Source organism: Leishmania martiniquensis, chromosome 24, assembly GCF_017916325.1.
Source record: "Leishmania martiniquensis isolate LSCM1 chromosome 24, whole genome shotgun sequence".
Classification (NCBI taxonomy): Eukaryota; Euglenozoa; class Kinetoplastea; order Trypanosomatida; family Trypanosomatidae; genus Leishmania; species Leishmania martiniquensis.
Genome location: NC_090159.1, coordinates 565260 through 577869, shown reverse-complemented (window position 1 = coordinate 577869; position 12610 = coordinate 565260). Strand labels below are relative to the sequence as shown.

General features: G+C 64.3%; 2 protein-coding genes across 2 annotated transcripts; both read right to left on the bottom strand.

Moving 5' to 3' along the window:
• Positions 1-837: 837 nt before the first annotated feature.
• On the bottom strand, positions 838-6849 carry LSCM1_05110 (uncharacterized protein; the record flags this gene model as incomplete). Its single annotated transcript, XM_067322584.1, has 1 exon — positions 838-6849. One exon carries the CDS (start codon positions 6847-6849, stop codon positions 838-840), a length of 6012 nt encoding a protein of 2003 aa, XP_067178447.1.
• Positions 6850-8433: 1584 nt separating this feature from the next.
• On the bottom strand, positions 8434-11901 carry LSCM1_05109 (uncharacterized protein; the record flags this gene model as incomplete). Its single annotated transcript, XM_067322583.1, has 1 exon — positions 8434-11901. The coding sequence occupies one exon, from the start codon at positions 11899-11901 to the stop codon at positions 8434-8436; it is 3468 nt and encodes a 1155-aa protein (XP_067178446.1).
• Between the last annotated feature and the right edge of the window lie 709 nt (positions 11902-12610).

Below are 12610 nucleotides of genomic sequence, written 5' to 3'. Positions count from 1 at the left end.
GGACGGCCACAGACACACGCGCGCTTCTTTTTATGGCAGCCCCCCCTCTCTCTACTCTGGTCGCAGCAGAGGCTCTTGCGTGGCAAAGCCCTTTCCCCACCCCACGAGGGCGGATAGGCGCGCGTGCCCCACGCCGTGCCCGTGAGCGCCAAAGGTGGTTCGGCGGCAGCGGCACGTCGCAAGAGAAGACGGCGCGGAGAGGAGACCGATGGAGGGCAGAGGCGGTGAGAGAAAGTGGATGACAAGACAGGCCCAATGCAAACGGTGCGATCGCTCCGCCACGCTGCCTTCACCCCCATCCCCACCCCGGAGGGGAGGGGAGACGCAGTGTTGCCATGCACAGACGCTACGCCACTGAATGGGGAGCGGGGGGCAGGCGAAAATATGTCACATGAGAGCTCGTCGGCGTAAGACACGCACGCACATCCACACAAGGCGATGCGCGCGGTGCCACGTATCCTCCAACTCGCCTCTTCGCACTTCCTTTCCTCTGTGTTTCGCTCTGCCGCAGGAATAAAGGATGCGCACGCCGACGTGGGGCATGGCAAAATGGTGAAGGAAGAAGGAGAGGGGCGAGGCACCGGGCGGCAACGATCTCAGCGCACCTGCAGCTGAGCTCGGCCACACAGTGGGACAGAGATGCCCCGAGAAGGAAGGAGGGGGCAAGCGGAGGATTTCACGCACACACACACACAGACACACTATGCGAGCTGTTCAAGGCCACCACTCCCCAAAAAAAAAAACGTGCGCGTAGGCGGCGCGCACCACTCTTTCTCTCCGTTCCCCGCAACAGCAGCGGACGACGCCACACCCCTCTCCCTTCTGCTTCTCCTCCCTTCACTCAGAGTCATCGTCGACGGTAAAGACCTCTTGTCTGTCGCGATCCGCGTCATTAGCGCCCCCCGCCGCCGCACCACTCTCTCGCTTTGACAGCTTTGGCTGCCACTGCGGGCACAGCTTCTGCATCCTCTGCAGTGGGGCGGGTGATGGCGTACTGGGCTGAAGCAGTAAGCGCTCCGAGGAAGAGATCACCTCCTCCGCGCCAGCCGAGGACAGCATCGAGCCACTGCCGAGCGCCCCTCCGCCCAGCGTGTTGTAAAGAAGCGGGTGGCTCATGGTATTGCCGGCGTGCGGCGTTGTCGCGCCAATCGAGCCAGCAGCAGTGAGTGCAGGTGCCGGCATCGCGGGCCGGGAGGGTCCCACACCGCCACCGGTTGCCAGACCAGATGGGCGCCCGCTCAATGGCGTGCGAAGCCGGGCGTCATTGCAGAGGTCTAGCAAGTAATCTGCGCTGTGCACGTCGGTTACCGCAGGTTGCCGTGGTGGCGGCGCGGCGTGCCCGCAGCCCACCGTCGCCGCCAGTGCGGCTTCTCCATCAGGGTGAGTAAAGCTGATGGCAGAGAAATCACCAAGACCGCAAGCCGTCGACGTGGGTGCCATCGAAGGCCCTTGCGTTAGCGCGTCGGAGCCTAGCAGCACCACGCCGATGCCACTCTGCGGCACCTCGCCAGTCTCTACGCGACGATCTCCGAGCGTCTGCAGTGCGCTATCGTCGTTGAAGCGGCAAGGGTGACGTTGCTGCGGTTGCTGAGTGGGGAGAGGAGTGCTCCCGATCAGTAGCTCACTGCTATCAACGGCGCGTGTGGCGCCAGCGTGACCACCGTCTCGGAGTGTGTCTGCCAGACTCGGGCAGCCTGCCGTCACGGTGTGAGAGGGCGCTGCGGGCGCCCGTAGACGCGGTCGTTGGCCCATGGAAAGCTCCGCGCCGCCCAGGAGCTCTGAGGCGGATGCCAAAGAGGGTCCGATGGGGCAAAGCACATTTCCGTTGCTGCTGGCGGTGTCGTTGTGGGGAAGCAGCAGCAGCATCGACGCCGGCGTACACGATGGCACACAAGTAGCACCAGTGGAAGTCGTAGGCGTCTGCCACGCCGGCGGCTCCGGGAAGAGAGGCGCGGAGAACTGCGGCATAGGGGGAGGAGGATGCGGCTGCTGCGACGCTGGTGCGGCTGCTACACTGGGAGCCGCCGCAAGGCCCGTATGTCCATAGGCATGCGCAACCGATGAGTCGCATGTGAGCTGATCGCACCTGTCCGTGGCACCGTCGCCCGTGGTAGAGGCATGGAATGACGGTGATGGCGGCGATGCGCCTGCGCGCCCCCCTTGGCCCTGTAGAGGCATTCGTGTGGAGAAAGACGTGAAGTCGGCGCCGGCGGGCACCGCCACAGGGGCCGAGGCCGTCGCGGACGAAAACGTGAACGTGGTGCGTCGCTGCCGCGGCTGATCGCCGGCGGCACCTGGCACGATAACGCCGCTGCCGCCATCGCGCGATGGGGTACCGGCAACCGAGGTCGCCGACGCTCGCGCCTTATCGGGAGTGGGCGGGTCCAGCAGCATGGGGCGCTGCGCCTGGTGATGTGTTGCACGGCCGGTCAACGTGGCTGCCTCGGTGGCCGCCCCGCCCGCAAAAGCGGGCCCCTTCGCGCTCGCAACACCGTCGCCATGACCACTGCGCTCCTCCCCCCCGTCATTCTCAACTTCCAATTCACCAGCGGAGGCGTTGGCGCGGCCAAGGCGATGGCGTGGCCGCACTGCCGTCTTGACGTCTTTCAGCTCCGCCACCTCTGCCTCTGACAGCTCCTCGACGTCGCCGATGTGGATGTAGCGGAAATGCCGGTACACTCGCAAAATGTCGGCACCGTACCGCTTCACTTTGTTCTTGCCCATTCCCTCCAGGTCGATGAGGTCGCCAACGCTGCCCCAGCCAGGGATGGCAAGCGTCTCCGTCAGCCGCAGAATTGTGCTCTTGGGCATTACGTTGTAGCTGCGGCACCCCACCGACTGACTCACAAGGGTCTGCACAAGGCTATCCATCTCCTCCTGCAGAAGTACCTTCAGGCGCTCCAGCCGCGCCGCAGGAACAGTCGATGCCGGAGACGCAACATTCGCCGCACCGTCCATGACCCTCCCCACCATGGCCGCCCGCTGGTCTGCTGCGTCACAGCGCGTGCGCTTCCGCGGGGGATGACACGCTCGAGGTCGGCCTTGGGTGTCCTCCGACAGCGTCGACACAGCGCCGTCCTGCGACCCGGCCGTCGATAGCGCGCGGCGTCGGCACTCCCTTGCCGCCGCGGCCTCCCCGACTCCATCGCGCTGCGGCGTCGTCGCGCTGGAGACGCATGATGGGGTGGCAATGCTGCTGCTGCTCTCATCATTAATAAAGGACGCCAAGCTGTCTGCCAATGCGGAGTCTTCCTCGATGGATGAGATCGCCTCTTCGCCATCATCGGTGCTGCCGTCTGCCTCGTTCAACACGTACCCGCCGCCGCGGCGCCCCTTGTCCGTCTTGGCCTTGGGCTTCTTCCTGTCTTTCGCCGCCGCCGAAGCTCGCGTGCCGCTTCCGCCGTCTGCGGTCGTCCGCCGCCGAGTGCTCTCAAACAGCGCGAAGAGCGGAATGTCGTCTGTGGCGATCGCGCCGGAAGCAGCGCTCGCGAGGGCGGCGCCGTGCGAGGGCGAGGCCTGCCCTGGTGCTCCGGCCGCGGCGCCAAAGCTCGTAGCCCCTTGACCGCTGCGGGCCTTCTCTCCTCGAAGCCGCAACGTCACCACCCGGTGCCCAGCCTTAATGTCGCGGTAGAGCTGCTGCGCCGCTGGGGCGCCGCCAAGCTCCACAAAGGCGCAGACGGCGAAGTCATTGATGGTGTCCAGCCGCTCCTCGAACAGCCCGATTTGCATCCCCTCCAGCAGTGTGCGATCCAGGAGTACCTTAGAGTGCTTGGCACCGCTCTTGTACTCCGCCGGCGTTCCCTTCACGCGCATACGAGCCTCGATAGCGCGCCCCACTTCCGAGACAGAGCCACGGTAGACGCCGACCAGCTGCTTCGACGTCATGGCGCCGAGGCGCCGGATGATGGCATACAGATCAAGCAGAATGTTGTTCACGTTCAGCTCCTTCACTGCCCAGCCCTCGGCCAGCTTACTGGCACAGTTGTCGCACAGCTGCGTCGTGGCGGACACCGAGGCAGCTGACGTCAGTGGCGGTGGGGGCACCGCACTACCGCCAGCGGCAGCCCGCTGAGTAAGGCAGAAATGGACGTCCACCTGCTCACCAAAGTGGTCGAGCTGCTGACGCCGGCGGCAGTCGACGTCGTTGAGGGTGTAGGCGAGCATGCGGTGCAGCGATGTGAGCGACGCGCGCCAATCCTTCGATCCGTGGATCAGCCGCTCTTGTCGCTGCCGATCTGTGGTGGTGCTCAGCAGCACACACTCTGACGGCAAGCCGTCACGGCCGGCACGGCCACTCTCCTGGTAGTACCCCTCAATGGACTTGGGCATAGCTGCGTGCACGACGTAGCGGACATCCGGTTTGTTGATCCCCATGCCAAAGGCGATGGTGGCGCAAATCACCTGCAACTCATCGCGCGTCCACCGCTCCTGCCGCTCGCTCTTCGCATCCGCCTCGGAGTGGTAGTAGGAGGCCTTGATGCCCCTGCGTACGAGTGCGGCCGCCATCTCTTCACAGTCCTTGCGCGACAAGCAGTACACGATGCCACACGATGACGGTGAGAATCGGTGCAGCACGAGGTCTTCCACAACCGGGATCACCTGCTTGCCTTGCACGTGCTGCACCGAGTACTTGAGGTTGGCGCGGTTAAAAGACCCCTTGAAGATGATGGCGTCGCGCAGGGCGAGTGTCTTGATCACGTCCTGCTGCACGAGATCCGTCGCCGTCGCCGTCAGCGCCGTGATGGGCGTGCGTGGGAACTGCTGCTTCAGCACCGAGAGCTTTCGGTAATCTGGCCGGAAGTCGTGGCCCCACTGCGATACACAGTGCGCCTCGTCGATCACAAAGCGGCAAAGCAGCCCCTTGTCGGCAAGCCCCTGCAGAGTGCCGACAAAGTGATCGCTGCGGCCGAAGTACTCCGGCGTCACGTACACAAGGGTATGCACGACGTGGCCGGCGGCCCATTCTTGGAAGAGGCTGCGGCGAGCAGTGTCGTTCGTCTGTCCGGTAAGGGCCACAGCGGGAATGTCGTTCGCCATCAGCGCATACACCTGATCTTGAATGAGCGAGATGAGCGGCGACACGACGACAGTCACCTGGGCCGGGTTCGGCATCAGTGCAGGAAGCTGGTAGCAGAGGGACTTGCCGCCACCCGTCGGCAGCAGCACAAAGACGTCGCGGCCATCCATGCAGGCGTTCATGATCTCCAGCTGGCAGAAGCGGTAGTCGTGCAAGCCAAAGACTTCGCGCATCATGCGCCGAAGCTCCGACGACCACGGGAAGCGCTCGCCGCCGTATTGGTGCGTGGGGTTAACGGGAAGCTCGACATGCGCAGTGCGAGAGAGAGCATCGCGCGAGAGCGCTTCCGGGTTCACCTGCTGCTCATACGCCTCCCACGAGAAGCCTTTGCGAGCTGAGGGCGCCGAGTATTCGGCATTGCTGAAGCTCATCGAGCTCGTGCTGGCGTTGGCGCCGCCCCACGGATCTGCCAGCACCGGGGCATATGTGTCGACGCCGCTGCGGTGTGCGTCGCACTGGGTCGGGGCGGTCGTCCATCCACCGGGAGGTGGTGCCACAGTAGTACCTGCTCCTGTGGCCATGCCGCTCGTCACCGCAACGGGCCACGGCGCCTGCTCAGTGCTCTGCATGAGCGGGCCTCTCTGTTCGCTGCCGCCGGCGCAGCCGAGGACTCCACCACCGCTGCCGATGCCTGAGCAGCCGAAACTCATCGCCGATGCGGCGCGTGGTGACCCAACGAGGGAGGATGACATTGAGGACAGGGAGGGCGGCGTCGAGGCGAGTGTCGGGCGGTTCAGTAGCGCTGCCTGGGAGGCGCGGAAGCGCGCAAAACGCCGCTCCAACTCTGCAATGCGCACGTCCAGCTTCCGCAGCTCGTCCGACGCGTCGTGCTCTTCGTCTTCGAGAAGCACAAGGTCGTCGCGGTGGCGCTGCGCCTCGCGGAGCTCCTTGGCAATGAGCCGCATCTCCGCCTTCACCTCGCCCAACGTCAGCGGCGGCGGTGCCACGTGCATAGCGGCCGGAGCGGATGTAGAAGCGGGGGGTACCTCGCCCCATCCACTTGTGGACGGGGCCGGGGTTGACACGGTAGCAAGCGGCAGCGACGAAAGAGCAGGGGCAGCACCGCTAGCACCGCTCGGCCCCGGCAGCGGGCCACCCTCTGAGTTGTAGACGGCGGAGACGGGAAAGGGTGCAGCAGCGGCAGCCAAGTGTGAGCCCCGCGTAGCTGCCGTTCGCTGCGGCGCTCCTGACGCGAAGGTGGGTGAGTGTGCCAGAGATAGTGGTAAAGCAGAGGCGTCGCTTACGCAGGGAGTCGTGTGACTCAGTGACGGTGGTGCAGGGGACGCGTAGGAAGCGACGGAGAAGGTGCTGTTCTTGCCAGAACTGCCGCCGCCGCTGTTCAGGTTTCCCCAGCTACTAGGCTTGAGAGCTGGATACAGGCGAGCTGGAGGAGACGCCGAGGCAAGGCCGCTGTGGCGGAGGCTATGGTACTGATAGACGGCCTGATACTCCGCCAAAGGAGGGGCTGTCTCCCGGGCAGCGCGCGCTGCCACACTTTCGGCGTCACCTGCATGCGTGTTGCTTTGTTTCCCTCGAGCGCTGTCACCATTGCCGCTGTTGCTGATGCTCTCAGCACCGCCTTCGAGGCTGCGCTGCACGGCAGAGACGAGAGCCGATATCCATTCTGACTCGTTTGTGCGGTACGGTGGGGCCACACGGGCAGCGGCAGCAGCATGGGTGGTGAGGCTGTTGCCATAATGGTCACTGTTGCCCCCGCATCCCGCAGTCACTGTCAAAGTCGATGCGGATGGCAGTGGCGTCGAGGCGGGCATCCTCGGTGGGCGTTGGCTGCCGAGTGGAAAGGCAGAGACCGACGGACACACACATACAGAGGAAGAGAGAGAGTAAGAGAGCCAAAATGCGCACGATCCTGCGCCTCTATGTGTGCGTGTGTGTTGATGCCCCGAAGAAGCGGGTGAGAGAAAAAGTGGGAGAGCCCAGGGTAAGGGTGGCGCGGTGCTACGGGTGGGTGCGCACCTTTCTGCGTGAGTACATGTGTATGTGTGTGCGTGTGAGCAGCAAAGAGGGGAGGCGAAGCGGAGGAGAGTGCGCGGTGGCAACCAGGGCGAGTCGATCCCACACAGGTGCACAACAGTAACGCGGCTACAGGCAGAGACCCGGGGAGGCTCAAGCGCCGGCAGATGCGAGTATCCGTGGGTCGCGCGCGCGCACCGCTGCCCTCAGCGGCTTCCGATCCCGTGCGAACGCTTCAGAGAGTATGAGAGGAGCGCGCGTGCGCATACAGATAAATGTATGTGATGTGATGTGACGTGTGTGTGTGTGTGTGCGTGCGCGCGCTCGCCTGCGCCCTGACTTATGTTCGCGTGTGTCACGAAGCCTCCTCTGCAGGACGAGTGTGTCCCGGTCCGCCCACCCTCCCCCCGCCCCGCTCAGCGTGCGCGTGAGCCCGCGTGGGACCGTTCTCCAGTGCCCCTCGAGTGCTGCCCAAACTGTATCGGGTTTGGAAGAGTTGCCCTGGCGCGTCCCTGAGAAGCACTCGCTACGAGCGTTAGAGGAGGGGGAGGGGGGAGGCAGGCAGGCTCGCGGAAAGGGGTAGGCGACCATGCAGGACGCCGACAAACGGAGAGAGGAGAGGGGAATGAACGGAGCCGAGATGCGTGTGTGTGTGTATGTGTGTGTGTCTATGTGTGCGGGAGAAGGAGATCGCTGCTCCTTTGCGGTGTGGCTGTCGCTTGTGTGATTGTGTGCAGCGTCGCAGATCGTATGACGCAGACGTGTGCGAGTACGCCGCTAGACCCTTTCAACGATCACCGATAGCTTGCGCGTATGTGCAGAGGGGGGGCAGGAGAAGGAGAGGCACGGAAGAGTAGTCACTGAAGCGTCGCTCGGGGGGAGGGGAAGGGGCCATCACCACCCGCAGCCTGGCATGGAGACGGTGGTCGATTGGGGGCGCGCGGCCCCGTTCAAGGAAGGACGCGAGGATGTATCTGGGCGTGTACATGTCTTTATGACACAGATGACTGCCGCGAGCGGCACAGACAACTGCGGCTGCGTTGAGAAGTCACAGAGGGCTGCGCCACATATCGGGCGCACGCTCAGAAGAGCACGGCCACACAAGAACAGCCCTTCACAGTCTATGACACACACACACACGTGCATAGAGGGAGGGAGGGAACAGACACGTATGCTCTTCTTGAGTATGAGTAAATGTGCTTCGCCTCCTAGCACTTCACCCTCCCGCCCCCTCCCTCCGTCCTCAGCCGCTTCCAATCGCGGAACAAACACAACGACCTCACAAAAATGCGTGCATCAGCAGTATGTACACGTCCCGACACTCGAGCCAAGCACGAAAGCAAAACCGCAGGCGCATGCTCACCACTGCAGTGTCGTCCGCATCAGAAGTAGTCTTTGGCGAGGAGGAACTCCGTCAGCAGCACGTACACCTTCTTCTGAGCTGTGCTGAGCCGCTGGATGTCGGGATCGGTGTCGCATGCCTCCTGGCCGCGCTGTCGAAGCTCTCTCCAAAATCGGAGCAAAGTGCCGTGCTTGGCGGCGATCAGCGACGCGAGAGCGGCGGAGCAGCCGCGGACGCACATCAGCATGCGCGGAAAGGCCGTCTTGGCGCGCAGACGCCGCTGCAGTGCACTCACGGACTGCAGGCATGTTTCGGTGGGAATCAGCTCGAGTAGCGCCATCGCGGCTGGCATCCGCGCCGTCGACGCATCACGGCCTGAGCTGTAGTAGCTGCAGCCGCCAAAGCAGGTGTTTCCTCCGTCGGTGCGTGCAAGGTGCTGAGCAGGTGAATGCTGCACCGCACCCTTGAGCGCAACGCAGCAATCAGCATCGGGCACCACAGCACTCTCGCCTTTGCTACGGCAACGACAGCGAAGACGGTAACTGGCCAGCTGCTGTGTCACGTGAGTGGCGAGCAGCTTCAGAAATTGCACCGACTCCGCCGTGCTACGGGTGCGCACCACCAGCCAGCCCTTCCCCTGGAGGCCAAGCGAGGCGCACGCCGAGTCGACGCGCTGACGTGCACTCTCTGCTGGCGACGGAGAGGACGGTGATAGGCTACGACTGCTTGGCTGCGCATCGCCCTCGGCACCCCCACCACCGTGGCGGCAGCGCTGGCCGCCACGTGTAAAGCCGCCGCCGCCACGCCCGCCCGCAACCTCTGTGCCCTCGATTAGCCACACCACCAAGCGGAACGGTGACGCCGCAAGCAGTCGCCGCTGCTCCGCGTAGCGCGCCCCCTTCACGCTCGCATCCAGATCCGCGGCTGTCTTGCGCTCCACCACGAGGGAGCAGACGTGGCTGAGAACCGGCACAGCGTCCTCGGCAGCGGTGGAGGCGCTCGGCATCCCGTCATCCACCCCTGTCGTCGCAGCAACTCCACACACGTTCACCGCAGCCGCCTCCTCTGGGGACAGCTCCACGGACAACATGAAGTCACCAGCCGGCAGCATCACCGACGCACACGGTACACGCTGTTTGCGGAAGGCCTCCAGCATGCCCTCATGATGGCGCCTACCGCTGCCGCCGCCACGGTGAGCACTGGCACGCTCGCGGAAGTCGACCAGCCACTGCCAGCGTACGCGGCCCGCCTCACTGGTCAGCTCCTCCTGCTGAGCTCGCACGGCTGCCGCAGAGAAGGGCGCATATGGGTCGCAGAGAGTGGCAAGCGCGACGGAAGGCGTCTGTGGCTTGCGAGAAGCGAGATCATGAAGGAACTCGGTAGGGGAGGGGACGAGCCGACCACGCTGTCCCGGGGCCACACCTGTTGGAGGAGCGAGTGCTGCCGTATGTTCCCGCCCGGTCGCTGCAGCCGTTCGCGTCGCCGGCTCACCCACAGCCTCCCCAGTGCATCTGCGCGGCTGATCGGGTGCCACCACAGAAGCAGATGCGAGCAAGATTGGGTCTGACGACTGCGACGGACTGTGATACCGAAAGACCGTTCGTGGAAGAGAGCCAGCGGCGCGAGAAGCGCCGGCTCCGCTCCCCAGCCGCATCGTGCCAGGCTCGAGCGACACAGGCGGTGAGAAAGACGCATCCGATGCGGCGGCCACTAGCGGGCAACCAACGCCACTACCCTGTGGCGGCGGTGCGGATGCGTAATAGAGACGCAGGCGCTGTTGCAGGGTCGCCTTGGAGCCGGTGCTCAGCAGGCCGAGTTGCGTGCACATGTCCCTGAGAACCTTCACAGAGGCGACGCACAAACGCTCCCCTTCGCAGCCGTCAGCACCACCACAGGTGGAAGAGCCTGCCTCCGCGCCCACATCCACCGCCGGCCCTGTACGCATGAAGGCTGTACGAGCCGACGCTGTCAAGGCCAAAGCGGGGGTCAGATAACTATTTTGCGCGGAGGGCGCAGGAGGTCCGTCAACGTCTACACGCACCTCTAGCGCCCCCGGCCTGGAGCCTGTTCCTACTCGGAACGGCGTCGCGGCGCAGTCGCGCTCCGGCAAGGCGATTTGCCCATCCTCCCTGTTCCTGCATGGCTCAGCGTCGGCCTTCCCTGCAGTTTCCGCGAGCCGCCCCCGTGCACATAACAACCCACCCGCAAACGCCAGCGGCCGCTTTGTACTCTCTTCACCACCAAGCAGCAAGCCAAGCAGGTCATCGTTCTCAGCCACGCGGCTCTGCAGTGCATCTTTCGCCTCGTACGCCGTCACTGGAGAAGCTGGCAGTAGACGCGGCGCGATAGAGTCAGACGACGGGTTGGTGCGGAGGGCGGCCTGCGCAGCTCCCGTCGCGACAGCCGGAGGAGAGCTGCGCTTCGAATTCAGCATCTCATTGCCGCTGTCACGGGGGCCCGTAACGCGGCAATGCGCGGAAGTTATGAGATTGGCCCTCGCCGCTAACGCTGCCGTGTCGGTTTCAGTGCGGCCGCGCTTCCGGCCGTGCCCCCCATCCACCGCCGCCGCCGCGAATCCGTGGCACAATGCATCTATGACCGTCCACGGGGCACCTAGCACGGCATCTAACGAGGTGCTGCCGCCATCAGAAGCGGAAGCGTGGACGGCGGCGGCAGCTGTGCCGCTGCCCGGCTTGCAATGCCGGCTCTCCTCACCCGGGCACCCGGAAGGCCTGCCGCCCCCCGCAGGAAACGAAAAAGAGAGGAGGTCATTCATGTGGTGACTCGGCCGCGAGCGGGGCGAAACAGGTCGGCTTAGATCACGATCACTGCCCGTGTGGCTACGGCACCCCGTAATGCACCGCAGCGCCGCGTGAAACGACGGATCCGCACAAAAGCGGAAGGGCGAAAAGGCCGCCCACGGCGGCGGCGGCGGTGGTGGTGCGGGACCAGGTGCAGAGGCCGCGGCTGTGCGCAGAGACGACTGCGACTCGTCCTCGATGGCTGTAAGCAGCGGGGGATGCGGCGGCGGCGTCGAGGTCGCCGATGATGACTGAGCCCAGAAGTGGTGTATCGCAGCTGTCAGCTCAGCAGCAGCAGCAAGCTGCGACGAGTCGCCGACACTCACGCGGCCTTCGCCACGAAGAGATGCGGCAGATCTTCGAGTACGAGCGGACAAACGAGGCGTGGCCAGTGTTGGCGTCCCTGGCACATGTGAAGGGGGCATCGAAGGAGAGTGTGCTGACTGCTGACGCAGCTGCCATTGCCACCCCGATCCGGCAATGTCTTGCGCAGTGGCTGCCGATACGACAGGGAGAGGGTACCGGACGAGTGCATCGAGGAACACCGCGCTCAGCATACGCTGTCGCGGCTGCGGAGTCGAGGCTTGGCAGAGAAGGAGGTGCTTGCGGAGGCGCGCGTTGATCTTCCCACCATCCAGCTCTCCTACAGCACCGTCTGCAGTTCCGGCATCGAGGGGGCTCGGCGCAGACGATCGTGACTCCGCCATGAGGGGGGAGGGGAAGGGGAAGGGGAAGGGGGTGTAGTGATGTTCAGAGGTGCGTCTACGAATGACCTGTAGAATCTGGGCTGTATCTGTTGACGATAGCGAGAGAGGGAGAGGGCTAGCAGAAAGGGTGAAGAAGGGTCCTGACACTCACCCCGCCGCCGCACTCAAGATCGCGAAAGCAATCTTTCCCACTGTGCGTTGAGGTGTGCCACTGAGGTCCCCCTCCCCTCCCCGCCCGCCTTTACGTGTTCTTGACGGTGCCAACACGCCGACATGAAAAGTCAGCGTGTAGCGGAACGACGCGAACGCTGACGAGAGCCACGCGATGGGTAGCGTATGTGTCAGTGTGGAATAGGGCCGGCGGCACATAAAAGGGCGGTTGATGAAGAAACAGTGTCGGAGGAGAGGTGAGAGTAAGGATTCGTGGTGAGTAGTGGTGGTGAGGAACATGATGGCCGTCGCAGTGCTCTCGTGTGGCGGGTAGAATGAAAGGAGACGAAGGCGAGTCGCACCATCATTGGCCACAAGAGTAGCGGGCACTCCCTATACGAGCGGGAAACGGAGCGTAGGAGACAGGGGTGCCGCTTCTCCTCCAGTGCGCCATTCTCCTTTTGTACCGCTACCACCAACCTCGGCAACGCGCACGCGCACCGCTTTACCGTAGGGCCACCCCTGTCCCCTTTGGCGCGCGAGGCCATGTCGCGCTCTC